This window comes from Aotus nancymaae, unplaced genomic scaffold, assembly GCF_030222135.1.
Source record: "Aotus nancymaae isolate 86718 unplaced genomic scaffold, 86718_ANA_hifiasm-v0.15.2.pri h1tg000008l, whole genome shotgun sequence".
Taxonomy (NCBI): Eukaryota; Metazoa; Chordata; class Mammalia; order Primates; family Aotidae; genus Aotus; species Aotus nancymaae.
Genome location: NW_026988419.1, coordinates 2,034,350 through 2,051,842, shown reverse-complemented (window position 1 = coordinate 2,051,842; position 17,493 = coordinate 2,034,350). Strand labels below are relative to the sequence as shown.

At 43.5% G+C, this 17,493-nt stretch overlaps 1 protein-coding gene across 4 annotated transcripts in view; it reads left to right on the top strand.

Annotated features, from left to right (window-relative positions):
- The first annotated feature begins 2,943 nt into the window (after positions 1 to 2,943).
- Positions 2,944 to 17,493, top strand: part of EIF4E2 (eukaryotic translation initiation factor 4E family member 2) — a 28,564-nt gene continuing 14,014 nt past the window's right edge. For 3 of the 4 annotated variants that reach the window (XM_012434170.2, XM_012434169.2, XM_012434168.2), the window contains exons 1-6: positions 2,944 to 3,026; positions 9,011 to 9,125; positions 10,162 to 10,296; positions 14,810 to 14,914; positions 17,039 to 17,191; positions 17,288 to 17,424. In XM_012434170.2, coding sequence (XP_012289593.1) covers positions 3,007 to 3,026; positions 9,011 to 9,125; positions 10,162 to 10,296; positions 14,810 to 14,914; positions 17,039 to 17,191; positions 17,288 to 17,424 — 665 coding nt within the window. In that variant the 5' untranslated portion in view covers positions 2,944 to 3,006. Of the gene's footprint in view, positions 3,027 to 3,346; positions 3,503 to 9,010; positions 9,126 to 10,161; positions 10,297 to 14,809; positions 14,915 to 17,038; positions 17,192 to 17,287; positions 17,425 to 17,493 lie in introns of those variants that run through there. The other variant, XM_064372887.1, reaches the window with a different exon arrangement.

The window sequence follows — 17,493 nt, the reverse complement described above, 5'->3', positions numbered from 1 at the left end:
CTGTGTTATCTGACACAAATCTCTCGACCTCTCTGAAAGCCTCAGAGGGCAGAGGATTAGCTCCTTGTACAGTAAGCACTCGAAGGTTAACATTAGCTGCCATTACTATGGGTTACTGTCTCATGGAATCCATACGGCAACCTAAGGAGGTAGGTATAGGCATACCTCAAAGATATTGCAGGTTCAGTTCCAGACCAGCACAAGAAAGCAAGTCACATGAATGTCTGTGGTTTCCTGATGCATATAAAAGTTATGTTTACACTATATTGTAGACTAGTAAGAGTGCAATTATGTCTAATAAAACAATATACATACCTACATTTAAAAATTCTTTATTGCTAAAAAATGCTAATGCTCAATCTGAGCCTTTAGTGAGTCATACTCTTTTTGCTGGTGGAGGGTCTTGCCTTGATGTCGATGGCTGCTGACTGGTCAGGGTGGTGGCTGCTGAAGGTTGGGGTGGCTTCGGCAATTTCTTAAAATAAGACATCAGTGAAGTTTGCCACATCAATTGACTCTTCCTTTCATGAAAGATTTCCCTGTAGCATGCAATGCTGTTTGATAGCATTTTGCCCACAGTAGAACTTCTTTCAAAATTGGAGTCAATCCTCTCAAACCCTGTTGCTGCTTTATCAACTAAGTTAATGTAATATTCTAAATCCTTTGTTGTCATTTCAACAATGTTCACAGCATCTTCACCAGGTGTAGATTCCATCTCAAGAAACCACTTTCTTTGCTCATCCATAAGCAACTCCTCATCTGTTAAAGTTTTATCATGAGATTGCAGCAATTCAGTTACATCTTCAGGCTCTACTTCTAATTCTAGTTCTCTTGCTATTTCTACCACATCTGCGGTTACTTCTTCCACTGAAGTCTTGAACCCCTCATAGTCATCAATGAGTGGGAATCAACTATTTCCAAACTCCTGTTAATGTTGACATTTTGACCTCCTCCCATGAATCACGAATGTTTTTAATAGCATCTAAAATGGTGAATCCTTTCCAGAAGGTTTTCAATTTACTTTGCCCAGATCCATCAGAGAAATCACTATTCATGGCAACTAGAGCCTTATGAAATGTATTTCTCAAGTAATAAGACTTGAAGGTCGAAATTACTCCTTGATCCATGGGCTGCAGAATGGATGTTGTGTTGGCAGGGATGAAAACAACATTAATCTCCTTGTACATCTCCATCAGAGCTCTTGGATGACTAGATGCATTGTCAATGAGCAGTAATATTTTGAAAGGAATCTTCTTTTCTGAGCAGTAGGTCTCAACAGTGGGTTTAAAATATTCGGTAAACCATGCTGTAAACAGATGTGCTGTCATCCGGGCTTTGCTGTTCCATTTATACAGCACAGGCAGAGTAGATTTAGTATAATTCTTAAGGGCTCTAGGATTTTCAGAGTGGTAAATGAGCATTGGCTTCAACTTAAAGTCACCAGCTGCATTAGCCCCTAACAAGAGAGTCAGTCTGTCTTTTGAGGCTTTGAAGCCAGGCACTAACTTCTCCTCTCTAGCTATGAAAGTCCTAGATGGCATCTTCTTCCAATAGAAGGCTGTTTCATCTACATTAAAAATCTGTTGTTTAGCGTAGCCGCCTTTGTCAATGATCCTAGCTAAAGCTTCTGGGTAACTTGCTGCAGCTTCTACATCAGCACTAGCCGCTTCACCCTGTGCTTTTATGTTATGGAAACGGCTTCTTTCCTTAAACCTCATGAACCAACCTCTGCTAGTTTCAAACTTTTCTTCTGCAGCTTCCTCACCTCTCTCAGCTTTCATAGAGTTGAAGAGAGTTAGGGCCTTGTTTTGGATTAGGCTTTGGCTTAAAGGAATGTTGTGGCTGGTCTGATCTTCTATCCAGACCACTAAAACTTTCTCCATATCAGCAATAAGGCTGTTTCGCTTTCTTATCATTCGTGTGTTCATTGGAGTAGCACTTTCAATTTCCTTCAAGAACTTTTCCTTTGCATTTACAACTTGGCTAACTGTTTGCTGCAGAAGGCCTAGCCTTCAGCCTATCTCGCCTTTTGACATACCCTCCTCACTGAGTTTAATCATTTCTAGTTTTTGATTTAAAGTGAGAGACGTACGACTCTTCCTTTCACTTGAGCACTTTGAGGCCATTGCTGAGTTATTAATTCGCCTAATCTCAATATTGTTGTGTTTCAGGGAATAGGGAGGCCCAAGAAGAGGGAGATGGGGAACAGTCTGTGGGTGAAGCAGTCAGAACACACACAACATTAAGTTCGCTGTCTTATAAAAGATGCAGTATGTGGCACCCCAAAACAATGACAATAGCAACATCAAAGATCACTGATCACCATAACAGAACAGAAATCATGAAAAAGTTTGAAATATTTTGCAAATTACCAAAATGTAACACAGAGACACAAAGTGAGCACATGCTGTTGGAAAAATGGCGCTGATACAATTGCTGGGCTCACAGCTGCCACAAACCCTCAATTTGTTTTTAGAAAGCCCTATCTGCGAAGCGTAATAAAACGAGGGATGCCATACTACAGTGGCGCCGCCGCCAAAGGAAAGCCTCGGGGAGGTTAAGAGAGATGCCGGAGGGTGCCTTCTGCACTGGAGAAGGAGGAGAAGGAGGAGAAGGAGGAGGAGGAGGAGGAGGAGGAGAAGGAGGAGGAGGAGGAGGGTTTTACCAAGCAGCGAGTCCAGAGCCCGCGCCGTCAACGACCGCGGTGCTGCCTTTTTTCCGAGCCGCTGTAGGAGGGTGCCAGGACACGCTCCCTTAGGAGAACTGGCGGCTCACAAACACCTGGACAGGGAAAGAGCTGAGGCCAGCAGCTAGATATGCCGCTGAGGCCAGCCCTCTGCGCAGCCGCCGCGGGCTGGCGTCCCGGGATAGCAGCTCCCTAGCGGGCCTGCGCGCCGACGTTCCGGTGCGCCTCGCGCAAAACCGGAAGTACCCGGGCCTAAGGCTGAGGGACCCGGTGGAGCGGAAGTCACTCTTTGAGGCAGTGGCGACAGCGGCGGCGAGAGGATGAACAACAAGTTCGACGCGTGAGTGGCTCCTGGCCGGCCTCGGGGCCCCTTCCCCCAACCGTTCGCCCGCTCCCGCCCCCACTGGGGCTGGGGCGGTGCAAAGCCTGCGGCACCGGCTTCCCTCCCGGGATCTGGCAGCGGCCGGACCTGGCCTTGGCTGGCGGGGAGGAGGGGGCTGGGGAGCGATGGATACAGGGGTTCCGGGGACCCCAGGGCCGTCCGGACCGAGGGCGAAGAGCTGGGCGCGGGGAAGGGGTGGCTCTGCCACCCTGTAGGGGGAGATTTTCGGACGCCCCGCCCCATGATGCGGGTTGCCGGCGACGTGGAGGGGTGGGGACCTCGGCGGTTTGGGTGTTTCCGCAGTCTGGCCGCGCTGCCTTTGAATCCAGCTTTCCTCACACACTCACTCCCTCTCCCTTCTGAGCCTCAGTTTTCTCATCTGCAGAGTGGGGACGGTAACAGCCTGTGTCGTAGAGTTTGGAGGATGCAATGAGGTAATGTGGCTGCTGCGCTCTGCGCAGTGGAAGGCTCGCTTAGGAATTATCTTCCTGAGACTCTGCTTTCTTTCTCCTCCCCGTCCCGTTCCCGTCTTCCTGCACACTCGCCCAGAGCTAGGTATACTTGTTGCCCTCTCCGGTTCCTAGTTTCAGCATCAAACAGTTTGGAGGTACAAAGAGAAAATGCAGAAGTATTTTTACTTATCCTCCTCCAAGGATTGTATCTTGGGGTAGAATATGCTCCTACTGTCTTCTAGTAAATCTGTCTCTTCATCCGAAAACCTGGATTTCTAGTCCCAGACTTACCGCTTACCAGTTGTTTGCAGAAAAGTTACCCAGTCTCTGAGCCATTGTTGCTTAAACCACATTAGTGGTTAGTACCCTGCTGCCACACCGGGGTGTGAGAAGGGTCAGATCACACTCGGCAATGCTTAAAGATACTTGTGAACTTTGCGAACTATTGTGATCTAACCGTGAAGTGGAATTACTGTTAGTTTAGGTTGTGACCTGGTGCTATTGATGGGAAATTGGGTTTTTTTCCAATACAGCGAGTACTGTGCAAATTCAGGGAGTACTGGATTTCCAACACTCCAGGCAGATAGCTCCTCAGGAATATTTCCTGGTTGCCGAGACGTCTCTGCTACTTGAGAAAGTCTTTTCTGTATCCTGCTGTTTAACTGAGCCCATCCTATACGAACCTCTCCCCCCACTCCCACCCCATTTCATCTCTGTTGTAAACCCTGCAACACCCAGTTTCAGATCCAAATCCTGCCTAAGTGGAGATTTCTGGGACCCTTGTCCCCCTTCCTCCACTGATTTGAACGAATCAAATTTCATCCTAAGAAGACGTCTTATGGGTCATCTAGCTTAAGCCTACCCAAATCATTTGGGGGTCTGCAGTAAGAATGGTAATAATGGACTTCCACAGGGATCTTGCTAGGTACTTTTCATATAAATATATTTTTAGAGACAGGGTCTCACTCTGTCACCCTGGCTGGAGTGCAATGGTGTGATCACAGCTCACTGCCCATTTGACCTCTCGGGCACCAGCAATCCTCCCATCTCAGCCTCCAGAGTAGCCAGGACTACAAGCATGTGCTACCCTGCCTGGCTAATTTTTTTTGTATTTTTTGTAGAAACAGAGTTTCACCCTGTTGCCCAGGCTGATCTCAAACTCCTGGGCTCAAGAGATCCACCCACCTTGGCCTCCCAAAGTGCTAGGATTACAGGGGTGAGCCACCGCCCCCAGCCTCATGTTATTTCTATTCTAACGATTCTGAAGGGGATCTTGTTATCTCTTTCATGGATAAGGAAAATGAGACTGAGGTTAAGTAACAGGAAGGGCTATCCCAGGTTTGTGGTGTAACCTTGGTTCAAGCATCTTGAGACAAAAATTAAACTTGGCCTTTTTTTTTTTTTCTTATGTCTTTAATGAAAAACCTGGGTCATCTTAATTACTTTGAATTATTTGCTATTATATTGAGCCAGAATCTTTTAACATCTGCCCTCTAGCATTGCAGGAAAGAAAAAAAAAACAAGCTTTCTTTCGTTTGAAATTAGCAATTGAAAACAGCACTCCTGGCCCTAGTTTTATTTTTTTATGTTGTTTTTCATTCAGAAATTCTGTGGTGTTTAGGCCATTGCTATATATATGGAGTCTTTACCACATTACTCTCCTTACTAATCTTCACTCTTTACCACATTGCTCCTAAGGACATGTTCCAGTTTGCCAGAAGCTTAGAAGTCCAGTGGCTGGAGCTTAGTACATAATCTAGTGGGCTCAGATTAAAGAGTAGCTCTACTCTCCATGACTGTATAGACTCAACTTCTCTGAATGACACCTTTGATTATGATTGCTTTCGTGGAGAAGGGGTAGACTTGTCAAGTCCTTAGGTCGCATTCCCATTAATCCTATTGATATGTAAAACCCTAAGATGCTATCACAAAAACTGCAGTCCTGACTTTGTTAAACATGGTTTTCAGATCTAGACAACTATACTGATTTTGTCACTGTACTATGTCATTTGCTTTTTATTCTATATCGTTAACTTTGGGCCCCTTCCTAACTCTTGTCTAAACCACTTATTTGGCACTCATTGCTTTGATTCTAGAGACCATTCATTAAATAGAGATTTGTTTTATGCCACTGTCTGATGGTGGGGGTATAAAGATGAATTGAACCAAGGTCCTACCCACAAGGAATTGGTCTAGTTCAGAGGGTGAGGAAATACCTGGGCAGAAGCTTAACAAGCTAACTTAAGTGCCTCTCAGTCTGGACAGCCTCAGAGATGCTAACTGAGTGCCTGAGCTCCTGGAGCACTGATTTTTTCAGTCTGAGTTGTATCTTGACTGAAATCCAGCTTGAAGCTGGGAAGAGTAGCTTATGGAAAATTGGATATAAAAGATTTGCCTTAAACGTACGCTCAGACGACAGAGTGGTTGGTTAGCTCCAGCCTCAAGAAATAAAAGCGCTAGATGGAGGTCCATTAAGATTTCCGTTTACTGCCTTAGAAAGGAGTCCAAAGTGGTCCAGGGATCACAGGAACATTGTTTCTTCTCTGACAATTATTTTTCTTATTTTTTCCCTGTTTCCTGGTGGTGATCAGCAACAAAACCACTAAAAAGAAAGGAAGGTATATGCTTTTCTTGGAGCTAGCAAAAACAAATTGCTGGGATGACTGTACCCCGTTTCAACCAAGATCTAATGGCAAGGGACCCCAGAGGCTATAGTGGGACTTGGAAGCTAAGAAGAGAGGAAAATGGTTTACATCCCAGGGGTGTGCCCCAAAGAAGAGAGTTAACAGCTGCTGTCCTGGGCCTAAGCAGAAGAACCCTTGAGATGTCAGGAGACAGAACTGACCATGATCATATAGCTGGAAAAGGCACAAACATTTATATGGGGAAGTTCCAACTCACCCTAGGTCGGGAGAGGTTAGGAAGTATTTGCAAGAGAAAGTGGCCCTCGATCTGAGCCCTGTAGGACAAGATAACTAGGCAAAGAGGGACTTCCTGAGGAGAGACCACATGATGAGCATAACAGAAGGATAAAATTGGGGCACCACAATTAGGGTGATACAACTGGAGTGAAAGGAGTTTGCTGGGACCAGGAAGGAGATGATGTTGGGACATGTGAGCAGAGCAGGGGCCTTTGACCATGCTGAGGCGTGGGTGTATCTGTGTACCCTTTCTCCTCAGCTAGGTCCTTGGGGGCAAGCACTCTAGTAGCTCATACACACCATAGGTGCTTGGTAGATGTTGGTAATTTTTAATCTGTCGATCTTGTGTGCTAGACAGGCTCCTTTTGAAAAGGAAACCAAATGGATTCAAGTTTAATAAAGGGGAAGGGAATAACATAAGCACAGATGATGGTCTCCTGGATGTCCAGGGAGGCTGAATAAAAGCCAGAGAGATGGTAGCAGTATCAGCAAAATGAAACTCCCCTCTCCATTTTCTTTGCTCATTTGCTTCATTCTCTTTCCTCCTGTTGGCTTTCTCTGCTTTTGCTCATTGTCTTAATTCTCTCAGGGCTTTTCCTGCATGGGGCCCATATGGCAGCCTCAGCTCTTGAGTCTATGATCTTTCATCTTCTGGATGAAATGCTGAGGGGACAAATCTGCTCATATTTTTGAGCAAGGCCCTGGGGCATAGATTATTGCCCAGACTGGACTACCATTTGGTCAGGTGCCCTTCCTAGTTGTGTCTTGACCACGGTGGGGATGGGAAGGTTCATGGCACAGAACATCCTCCTGAGCATGTTCTACAGCTAGGGCTGTGAAATGGGCAGAGCCGGCATGCTGTGGGCATGAAATGGGCAGAGCTAGTCAGCCCCAACATGTGACTAGCTCATTCATTCTGATATTTATTGGGTGCTTTTAATGTACTAGGCACTGGGGATACATGGGCAAAAAAACCAGACCACAAATACAAAATACTCTGCAACATGTTTATGTATCTGCATAGGATAGTATCTGAATTATAATTGGAGCATTTCTAGTACCATTCTTGAGAACTGCCTAATTTCATTTGACCACACATATAGTCATTGGGGCGAGAAAGATGATTTCAGAGAAGATCTGTGATGAGTTAATGGTCCAGCCCTAGAATAAATGGCTTTCTTACTATCTTTCCATTTATCTTTTTGTCTGGATCCAGTGATTTTTTAGGTGTACCTGAAAGCCTTGGGGTAGTTTCGCTGCTCATAAAAGGGTAATCCCTAAAGTACGTTTGACTGCTTATGAAGTAAGAACATATTCACACCTTTTTCAGTCATTTATTTTTCCTTTTGATTTAGCATTTATTCAGCACCTTCTAGTGCTGCATGTTAAGGCAGCATCTTGCCCTGGGTGCTGGAGATACCGAGATTAAATAAGACACTGCTCTAAAGGAACTCTGTCTAGTAGGAAAAACAGACATAGGAATGGCGTGGTAGACTGAAGGGGTGGTGTTTGCAAATGGCACCAATATGGGAATACAGATTGCTAGAGGAGGCAGGAAGGAGGATCCTGGCTGGCGGGAGTCAGATTCTAGAGGATCTTATATTTTGCTATACTTTATCTTAGAGGGTAGGCATGAAAAGGTGAGAGACAGTTGCAAGTTTAAAGCATGGAAGTTAAATGTCAGATTTGCACTTAAAAAGATAATGCTGGCTGGGCACAGTGGTGCGTGCCTGTAGTCCAAGCTACTTGGGAGGCTGAGGTGGGAGGATCGCTTGAGCCCAGGAGTTCTGGCCTGTGGTGCGCTATGCCAATTGGGTGTCCGCACTAAGTTCGGCATCAATGTGGTGACCTCCCGGGAGTGGGGACCACTAGGTTGCCTAAGGAGGGGTGAACCAGCCTAGGTCGTAAACGGAGCAGGTCAAAACTCCTGTGCTGATCAGTAGTAGGATCACGCCTGTGAATAGCCACTGCACTCCAGCCTGGGCAACATAGCGAGACCCCGTCTCTTAAAAAAAATATGTATATAAAACAAAGATAATGGTGGTGAAAGGATGGATAGAGAGTGAGAGATTTGTGTCTGGAAGACCACTGAGGAATTTATTATATGATTGAGGTGTCAGGAGAAGAGGGGCTAAAGTAGTAACAGTGGAGAGGTGTAGAAGAAGTGGTAAGAAGTGGCAAAGCGGATAGTATGTTTTTAACCTTCATTTGAAATGCCAAAGCAGTTAGTCCTCTAGAGACTCTTCTCATTTTTTACTCCATTTTTGTCAGGGAAAACAATCCCTTAAACTGTATACCTCTGGCAGTCAATAACTGGTTCTTTGTGTGGCTTTTTAGAAAACTGAAAGGCAGTGCTTTCTGGAGTTCACAGGTTAGCCGATGGGCATTTCATTGTTGTTTAATCTTCCTAACTTGCCTGTCTGTATTCTTTTGCCCTTCTCACATCTCAGAGCCTGAATTTGAGTGACTTTGGGTTGTTTACATAGTAGTTCATATGACCTGGTGGCTTTGTTCGGTAAGTAAGAATTGACTTAGTCACAGAATTGTATTGTTTTCCCTTTTTATTCAGTTTGAAAGATGATGACAGTGGGGACCATGATCAGAATGAAGAAAACAGCACACCGAAAGATGGTGAGAAGGAAAAAACAGAACGAGATAAGAATCAGAGCAGTAGCAAGAGGAAGGTGAGTTGTGCACTGCACAGATGTAGTTGCCTTTGACCTTGAGATTTGATTATCTTATGGAATCTGTTTATCTGGAAGATATCAGATTAACTTGACAGCATCCCGTGTTGGAATATCTGACTTTGTTCTCAGAAAAACACTGTGCGATCACGGATGTTCATTTTGAGACCTAGAGCTTTTCTTTCACCACAGGATCTTGAGATGGTGCCTTGCTTGCAGCATTCTCCTAGCCTGAGATAGGGAAATTAGCCCTGGAGCTTCACAAGGTTGTTAGCTGCTTCATAAGCCACTGCTGAGGATTTCAAATCCTACACACTCCTTGAAATTTTAGTCAGCATTAGTCTAAGGTGAAAGTGATTTGGAAAAGGGAAAACTTGGTGAATGAGAGAGAGATCAATTTTTTCCTTAAAATATCAAAGCAATCACTAATTCATTTATTCTACAACATTGAGTAACCCTCCAAGGGCAAGCCATTTTATGCTAGATGCTAAGAGGACACAAAGGTGAATGAGACTGTGGCAGGGGCTTACATTTAATAGTACCAATAATAACAATACTGACATCTGTTGTGCACTTACTCTGCGCCAGGCACTGTGCTCAGCATCATGTATCCATTAATTCATTTGCTCCTCTCAGCAGCATTGTGAGATGGTTGTTATTATTTTCCTTGTTTTTCAGGTATGAAGATTAGACACAAACAGGTTAAGTAACTTGCCAGTGATGAATCTTATAGAAGAGGCAGTGCTTGAACTGGGTATATGCTGAGATAAGATACAAACATGAATACCTATTATTATATGAGGGAGAAAATTACAAAGGCCATAAGAACACAAGTAAAGTGTTACAGGAATTTAGAATTGGTTAACCACTGAGGAAATGTACTATGTAAGCAGAATCGTGGGCACATTGCAGGTAGTTGAGGTTGTATATCCTATTTTAATTGTGAGGGTGGTAAGGATTGACACTGTAAATTGTTCTGTCAGTCTCAGACAATGTGGCAAATGCCCAGGACTAACACACCTTCTTTACTTCCCAGGCTGTTGTCCCTGGACCGGCAGAGCATCCCCTGCAGTACAACTACACTTTCTGGTACTCCAGGAGAACCCCCGGCCGTCCCACCAGCTCACAGAGCTATGAACAGAATATCAAACAGATTGGCACCTTTGCTTCTGTGAGTTCTTGATGGTTTAATGGAGTGTGCCTTGATATTTCATTCATGCCTGTATTGATATGATGTTTATTTACCTTCCTAGTAACCTATTTAAGATTCTGGTTTCCTTGATTTACCGACCTGAGTCTCCAAGGTCAGATTTGTTCATTCTTAGGTTTCTCACTAGATATCCATGGTTAACGTGTAGTTATCAACAAATATGAGAACTGTGGAGTTGATCAGAAGGGCATAATACAAAGGTACAGGTTTGGGCTTTTTTATTTTTATTTTTATTTTTTTAACTGAGACAGAATCTTGCTCTGTCACCCAGGCTGGAATGCAGTAGCGTGATCTCGGCTCACTGTGATTTCCACTTCCCAGGTTCAAGCAATTCTCCTGCCTCAGTCTCCCGAGTAGCTGAGATTACAGGCATGCACCACCACGCCCAGCTAATTCTTGTATTTTTAGTAGAAATGGAGTTTTGCCATGTTGGCCAGGCTGGTCTCAAACTCCTGACTTTAGGTGATCCACCCACCTTGGTTTCCTAAAGCGCTCAAATACAGGAGTGAGCCGTAGCACCTGGCACTGTTTCTTTTTGTTTTTCAGGGTTTTTATTTAAAGTCGGTATTTAGGGAGTCCTTACTAAGTTAAAAGTGTCATGAATACAAAAGTTTATAGTACATGGTGTCTATCCTCATGAAGTTAGACAGTAAAATGAAAAATTTTGAAAGTTTTGTAGTTAAGAACCTCTCATTAGGGTTTTGGCTGTGTTAATGATAATGCATAAAATATCTTTTTCCTGTGTTCAGAAAGAAAATGAAATCTCTAATAATTGTTTTTGTGAATAATGTCAGTATAGAGAGCCCAGACTGTCTCATCTCACTCCCAGGTGACTTGGTTTGTGTACCCCAAGAATCCATCTACAACTAACCACTCTAGTTGAACAAATGTTATTATGTACCCCCTGTGTGCTGTACATTCGATCTCTAGGCAGAGTCAAATGTGGGGTTTGTCATTTTCTTGACATTACTGAAGTATTAGTCCTATTTGAAATGCAGAAATTAGAAAAGAATTCTTCAGTAGGAAATACTACAACAAACTGCTAAGGAGGAAGGGCATATAATACATATTTTGTTTATGTAATTTCCTTTAATCATTATGATAGCCCTATGAAGTCAGTGGTATTAATCTATATTTTACAAATGAGGAAAGTAAAACTTGGGTTATGTATCTGATCTAAAGTCTCAAATTGGCGGGGCATGGTAGCTCATGCCTGTAATCCCACCATTTTGGGAGGCTGAGGTGGGAGGATTGTTTGAGCCAGGAGTTTGAGATCAACCTCATCAACATGGTGAGATTCTGCCTCTACAAAAATTTTTAAATTAGCTGGCTTGGAGAGAAGAGGAACATTAGGAAAAAAAAAAAAGGCCGGCCATGTTGGCATGCACCTGTGGTCCCAACTACTCAGGAGGCTGAGGCAGGAGGATCACTTGAGCCCAGGAGGTTAAGACTGCAGTGAGCCATGTTTGTGCCACTGCACTCCAGCCTGGGCAGCAGAGATGACCCTGCCTAAAAAAAGTTTTTTAATTTTCATAATTCACTGGATTAAGTGGGGGAGCCAGTATAATTGAAACTCAAGTATAGAAGCTTCCGGATAGCTGAATGCATGGAGGTGCCTGGAGGGTGTCACGCCTGTGGGGGGCATGGAAGCTCCCTGTACCTTTCTCAATACCTTCCCCCATACCCTGCCCTTCACATCTCTTCATCTGTATCCTTTGTTTATAATAAACCACTAATGTAAGGTACCAAGAAAGAATAGTCTTTTTCAACAAACAGTGCTGAGACAACTGGATCTCCAGGTGCAAAAGAATGACTTTGCATTCCTTCCTGACACCCTACACACAAATTAACTAAAAATGGATCATAGATCTAAATGTAAGAGCTAAAATTACAAAATTCTTAGAAGAAAAATAATGACCTTAGGTTAGGCAAAGCCTTCTTAAATAACACACTAAATGCACAAGAGCAAAAGATTAAATATTAGGCTAGGCATGGTAGCTTATGCCTGTAATCCTAGTACTTTGGAAGGCTGAGGCAGGAGGATCACTTCAGCTCAGGAGTTCAAGACCAGCCTGGGTAACACAGTAAGACCCCATCTCTATAGGATTTCATCAAAATTCAAAACTTTTCTGCTTCAAAGGACACTATCAAGAAAGTGAAAAGATAACCTACAATATGGGAGAAAATATTTGCAAATCACATCTAATAAGGAACTTGTATCTGGAATACTCTTACAACTCAGTAATAGTCTGCTTAATATGAAATCAACATCATTACTGTGCTGAGCAGATAAAATTTCAGCCCAAAGCAAAGATATTGTTTAGTTCACCAGTGCTATCTTAGTATCGGTAAACAGCTTTCTTAAAATAATATAACTAGCTTGTGCACTGGTTCATATTTGGTTCAAGAAATACTTGTTGAATGAATTCAAGGCCCTAGTAGGCTTCTAAAAGGAATAAAGGCGCAGATCCTGTCCTTGGGGAAATAAGATGTGCCCAGGAATTTCTAATACAGGGTAGACAATAAGTTGTGCTATGGGAAAGCATGTAGAGTGCTCTTGGAGTTTGGAGGAAAGAAGGATTTGATTCCAGTTTGGGGACTATTGCCTTGGAAGATACAGGTTTACTACTGATTTTAAAGAATTTGGTCAGGCCTGGTGGCTCATGCCTATAATGCCAGCACTTTGTGAGGCCAAGGAGGATTGCTTGAAGCCAGGAGTTCAAAACCAGCCTGGGCAACATAGTGAAATCTTGTCTCAAAAAAAAAAAGATGGGCTGCAATTTTATTTCCCTTTTGTGCAAATGCATTTATGAATTTACCTGGCTTGTACAAGGAGGGTTTTTCTTTGCTTTGCTTTTGACATATATGTTAAGGAGTGGTTTATCATCAGGACTGTCTTGGGTTAAGGTTTTATCAGTGCTCACTGGATGTGTGACAGTATTTAAAGTCTGTCATTTTGACTCTGTAGGTCTGGATCTGAAAAATAGAAATACAGTCTGTCATGTAATTCAGACCTCATTAGGAAATGGCTCATGATATTAAATTCATCACAAAGAAGTAATTACATGATGAATCCTTTTATTGAATTCAAAGCAGTGTTTCCCAGTGATTCTTAGCCTAATCATTAACAGCATTTCAAAGTTCTTGAAGTCAGCGTGACTAGGAAGGCATCATCTTGAAATGGAAAAAGCACTGGACTTGGTCATCAGAGCTAACCTGTTCTGGTGCTTGACTGTCTCGGCTACAGCAACTCTTGTAACTGTTTTCTCAACTATAAAATAAGTAAAGTTGTTGAGATGATTTCTGAGGTCCTTTCTACACCTCATATTCTGAGTCTGAATGCTTATTTTTGGTTTCAGTTAGAACTATCCAAACAAATCTTTTAAAGTTTAATACTTCTCAGGCCAGGCATAGTCCCAGAACTTTGGGATGCCAAAGAGGGAGGATCACTTGAATCCAGGACTTCAAGACCAGCTGAGCAACAGGGTTAAACTTCATCTCTACCAAAAAAAAAGTAAAAAGTTAGCTGGGCATAGTGGTGCCCACTTGTGGTCTCAGCTACTCGGGAGGCTGAGGCAGGAGGATTGCTTGAGCCTGGGAGGTTGTGGTATAGTTGTAAGATTGGAGAAGACTAAACTGTTGAAGTGATTATTGACTGGGGAATTGGAGATGGTTGGTATACTTTCTCCTCACCAAGCCCCTTTCAGTTCCTTATTCACAGTGAGACACTAGTGGGTGTACTTGGTTCTGGTGGATATATGTGGTTTTTCTTCAACTATGTTAGGGTGGATAACGGTTTAGATTATTGCCGATTGTATTCATATGACCAGTTACTATCCCAAATCACTACATGCAGTTAAGCTTAGCAGTTGCTGAGATATGAAGCACTGCCTTGAAATCCTATAGTTTCTGACTTCTATTTAACATGTAAGATGTATCACATGTTCTTGTGCCAGAGAGGAACTAAAGGGACAGCCATTTCACACAGTGTAAGGTTGATTTCTCCTTGGGTGCTCCCCAGATCTACAAGTATGACCTGAATCTTTTGTCTTCTCAATACCCATTGTCAGCTCCACAGTTATGGTATCTTGCTATATGTTGATATAGAGCCTCCTCAGCAGGTTGGCAAATACTAGCTATTTCTCATCAGACTGCACCATGTTTTCTCTTTCCTCCTAAAGCATGCCTCTTCACTGGCCAGTACTTAGTAGGTATCCTCTGTGAATAAGGAAGTTATCTCTCCTATCAAAACACTAATCAGCCTGTAGTCCCAGCTACTCGGGAGGCTGAGATAGGAGTGTCACTTGAGACCAGGAGTTAGAGGCTGTAATGAGCTATGATCATACTGCTGCATAAACCCTGTATCTTTAAAAAAAAAAAAAAAAAAAGAGTGGAGGGGTGACACAAGAAAAACGGGACTACTGTGATGAATACAAATAAGCACCTTTTTTACTCTAGGGTCTTCTCCCTGCAGGTGGAGCAGTTCTGGAGATTTTATAGCCACATGGTACGTCCCGGAGACCTGACAGGCCACAGTGACTTCCATCTCTTCAAAGAAGGAATCAAACCCATGTGGGAGGTAAGGACTGACAGCCTCTGATTGCTTTTTTGAGCAAGTTTGGGTTTTTTTTGTTTTGTCTCTTAGCCCTCCCAAGGTTAAAAGTATTTTAAAGTTTTCTCTCAAAACTGCATCACTATCTGGTATATCCTTGGAACTTGAACCTCTAGAGAAATACACTGATTCTATTTTTTGTATGTGTGGGTTGGTGCTGGGTGTTTTTTAAAGATGGTTTTATGACTAAAATGGTATTAGAACATTAAAGGATTTTTTTTTCAGTTACCCTTATCCTTATAGAACTAGTCTGTATGTGTGTGCAATTTTTTTTGTCTGTTCGTTTGAGATAGTGTTTCGCTCTTGTTGCCCTGGCTGGAGTGCAATAGCATGATCTCGGCTCCCTGCAACCTCCACCTCCCGGGTTCAAGCAATTCTCCTGCCTCAGCCTCCCAAGTAGCTAGGACTATAGACGCGTGCCACCACACCCAGCTAGTTTTTTTTATTTTTCATAGAGATGAGGTTTCACCATGTTAGCCAGGATGGTCTCGATCTCCTGACCTTGTGATCCACCTGCCTCGGCCTCCCAAAATGCTGGGATTACAGGCATGAGCCACTGCGCTTGGCATTGCGTGCAATATTTTTATGTAGTACACATACGATTAAAGTGGGTAAGAAAATAAGCTTAAAGGCAGTAACTGGAGACCTAGAACTGTTTGCAGAGCCAGTATTCAGCTGTGCCCTGGTGTAATGCATCTTCTATTCTGATGTCATGGCATTTTTCTAGAAGACAAATGTGGTCATGTCCACACTGCCCATCTTACACAGCTCCTCATTGCTCACATGATCTTGCACCTAATTTACCTTTTTTTTTTTTTTGAGATGGAATCTCACTTGTCACCCAGGCTGGAATGCAGTGGTGTGATCTTGGCTAACTGCAACCTCCGCCTCCCGGGTTCAAGTGATTCTCCTGCCTCAGCCTCCCAAGTAGCTGGGACTACAGGCGCATGCCACCACACCCAACTAATTTTTGTATTTTTAGTAGAGACTGAGTTTCACCATGTTGGCCAGGATGGTCTCCATCTCTTGACCTCATGATCTACCTGCTTCAGCCTCTCAAAGTGCTGGGATTACAAGGGTGAGCCATCATGCCTGGCCTCTAATTTACCTTTCAAGCCTCATCTCCCACCATCTCTAAATCTTCCCTTCCCTGCAGGTGAACCCTTCTGTTTGCATTCCACAACTCACAATCAGTTTGTGCACAAACGTGTTCCTCCCAATGCCTGCAGTGCCATTCACCTGCTTTTCCTGACTCACTCCTGTTGCCCTTAAGGCCTACTTCTTGGTGGGGTGTGGTGGCTCACACCTGTAATCCCAACACTTTGGGAAGTCGGGGTGGGGGGCATCACCTGAAGTCAGGAGTTTGAGACCAGCCTGGCCAACATAGTAAAACCCCGTCTCTAATAAAAATAGAAAAATTAACCGATGTGTTTGTGCATGCCTGTAATCCCAGCTACTTGGGAGGCTGAGACAGGAGAATCACTTGAACCCAGAAGGCGGAGGTTGCATTGGGCTGAGACTGAGCCACTGCACTCCAGCCTGGGTGACAGAGCAAGACTCCATCTCAAAAAAAGGAAAAAAAAAAGACCCACTTCTTGACTTTTCCGACTGTCTTGTACTTCCTTAATTTAGTGTGCATATCTGTTACAGCAGCACTTGTAATTACAGTAGCATTACTGTAGTTAAGATTCTTGGCTGTCTCTTCTACTAGACTGGATCTGAGTAGAGATTGGGGCTTTGTGTCCGTGTACTTGGTATGTAGTGTCACTCAGTACTTTTAGCAAGTGAAGGGATGATCTGTGCTTGAAATATGATATCATTTCATTTTGATTCCTAAGTCTTTCCAGTAAAGGGGATTATTTTTAAAAGGTCTGTTTAGCCATTTTAATAAATGGCTTATCCCGAGGATCTCAACCTTGTTTTTCTATTTTTCCTCATTTCTTCTCTCACTAGTGCTACCATCAGTTTTTCTATAGAGTTGAATAATTGGACTTCTTAGTGTTTAAGAGATTCTTGGCTTTTTACTGCCTTCATACAAAAAAAAAGCTGTGAAACTGTATTTTAACTTGAGTGCTTTTTGTCTTTTTACAGGATGATGCAAATAAGAATGGTGGCAAGTGGATTATTCGGCTGCGGAAGGGCTTGGCCTCCCGTTGCTGGGAGAATCTCATTTTGGCCATGTTGGGGGAACAGTTCATGGTTGGGGAGGAGATCTGTGGGGCTGTGGTGTCTGTCCGCTTTCAGGTAAGACACCCACGGGTCAGGCTAGTTTCTTGTGTCACCTTTGTTCTCCTCGCTGCCTCTGGTTTTCTTTGATGATTCCTTCTGTTCCTCTGGTAGGAGGACATTATTTCAATATGGAATAAGACTGCCAGCGACCAAGCAACCACAGCCCGAATCCGGGACACGCTTCGGCGAGTGCTTAACCTACCTCCCAACACCATTATGGAGTACAAAACTCACACCGACAGCATCAAGTACGTGTTGGGGGCTGTGGGAGGATGTGTCCCTAAGCTTAGCAGAAGTAGAGCTATAGTTGGGCCCAG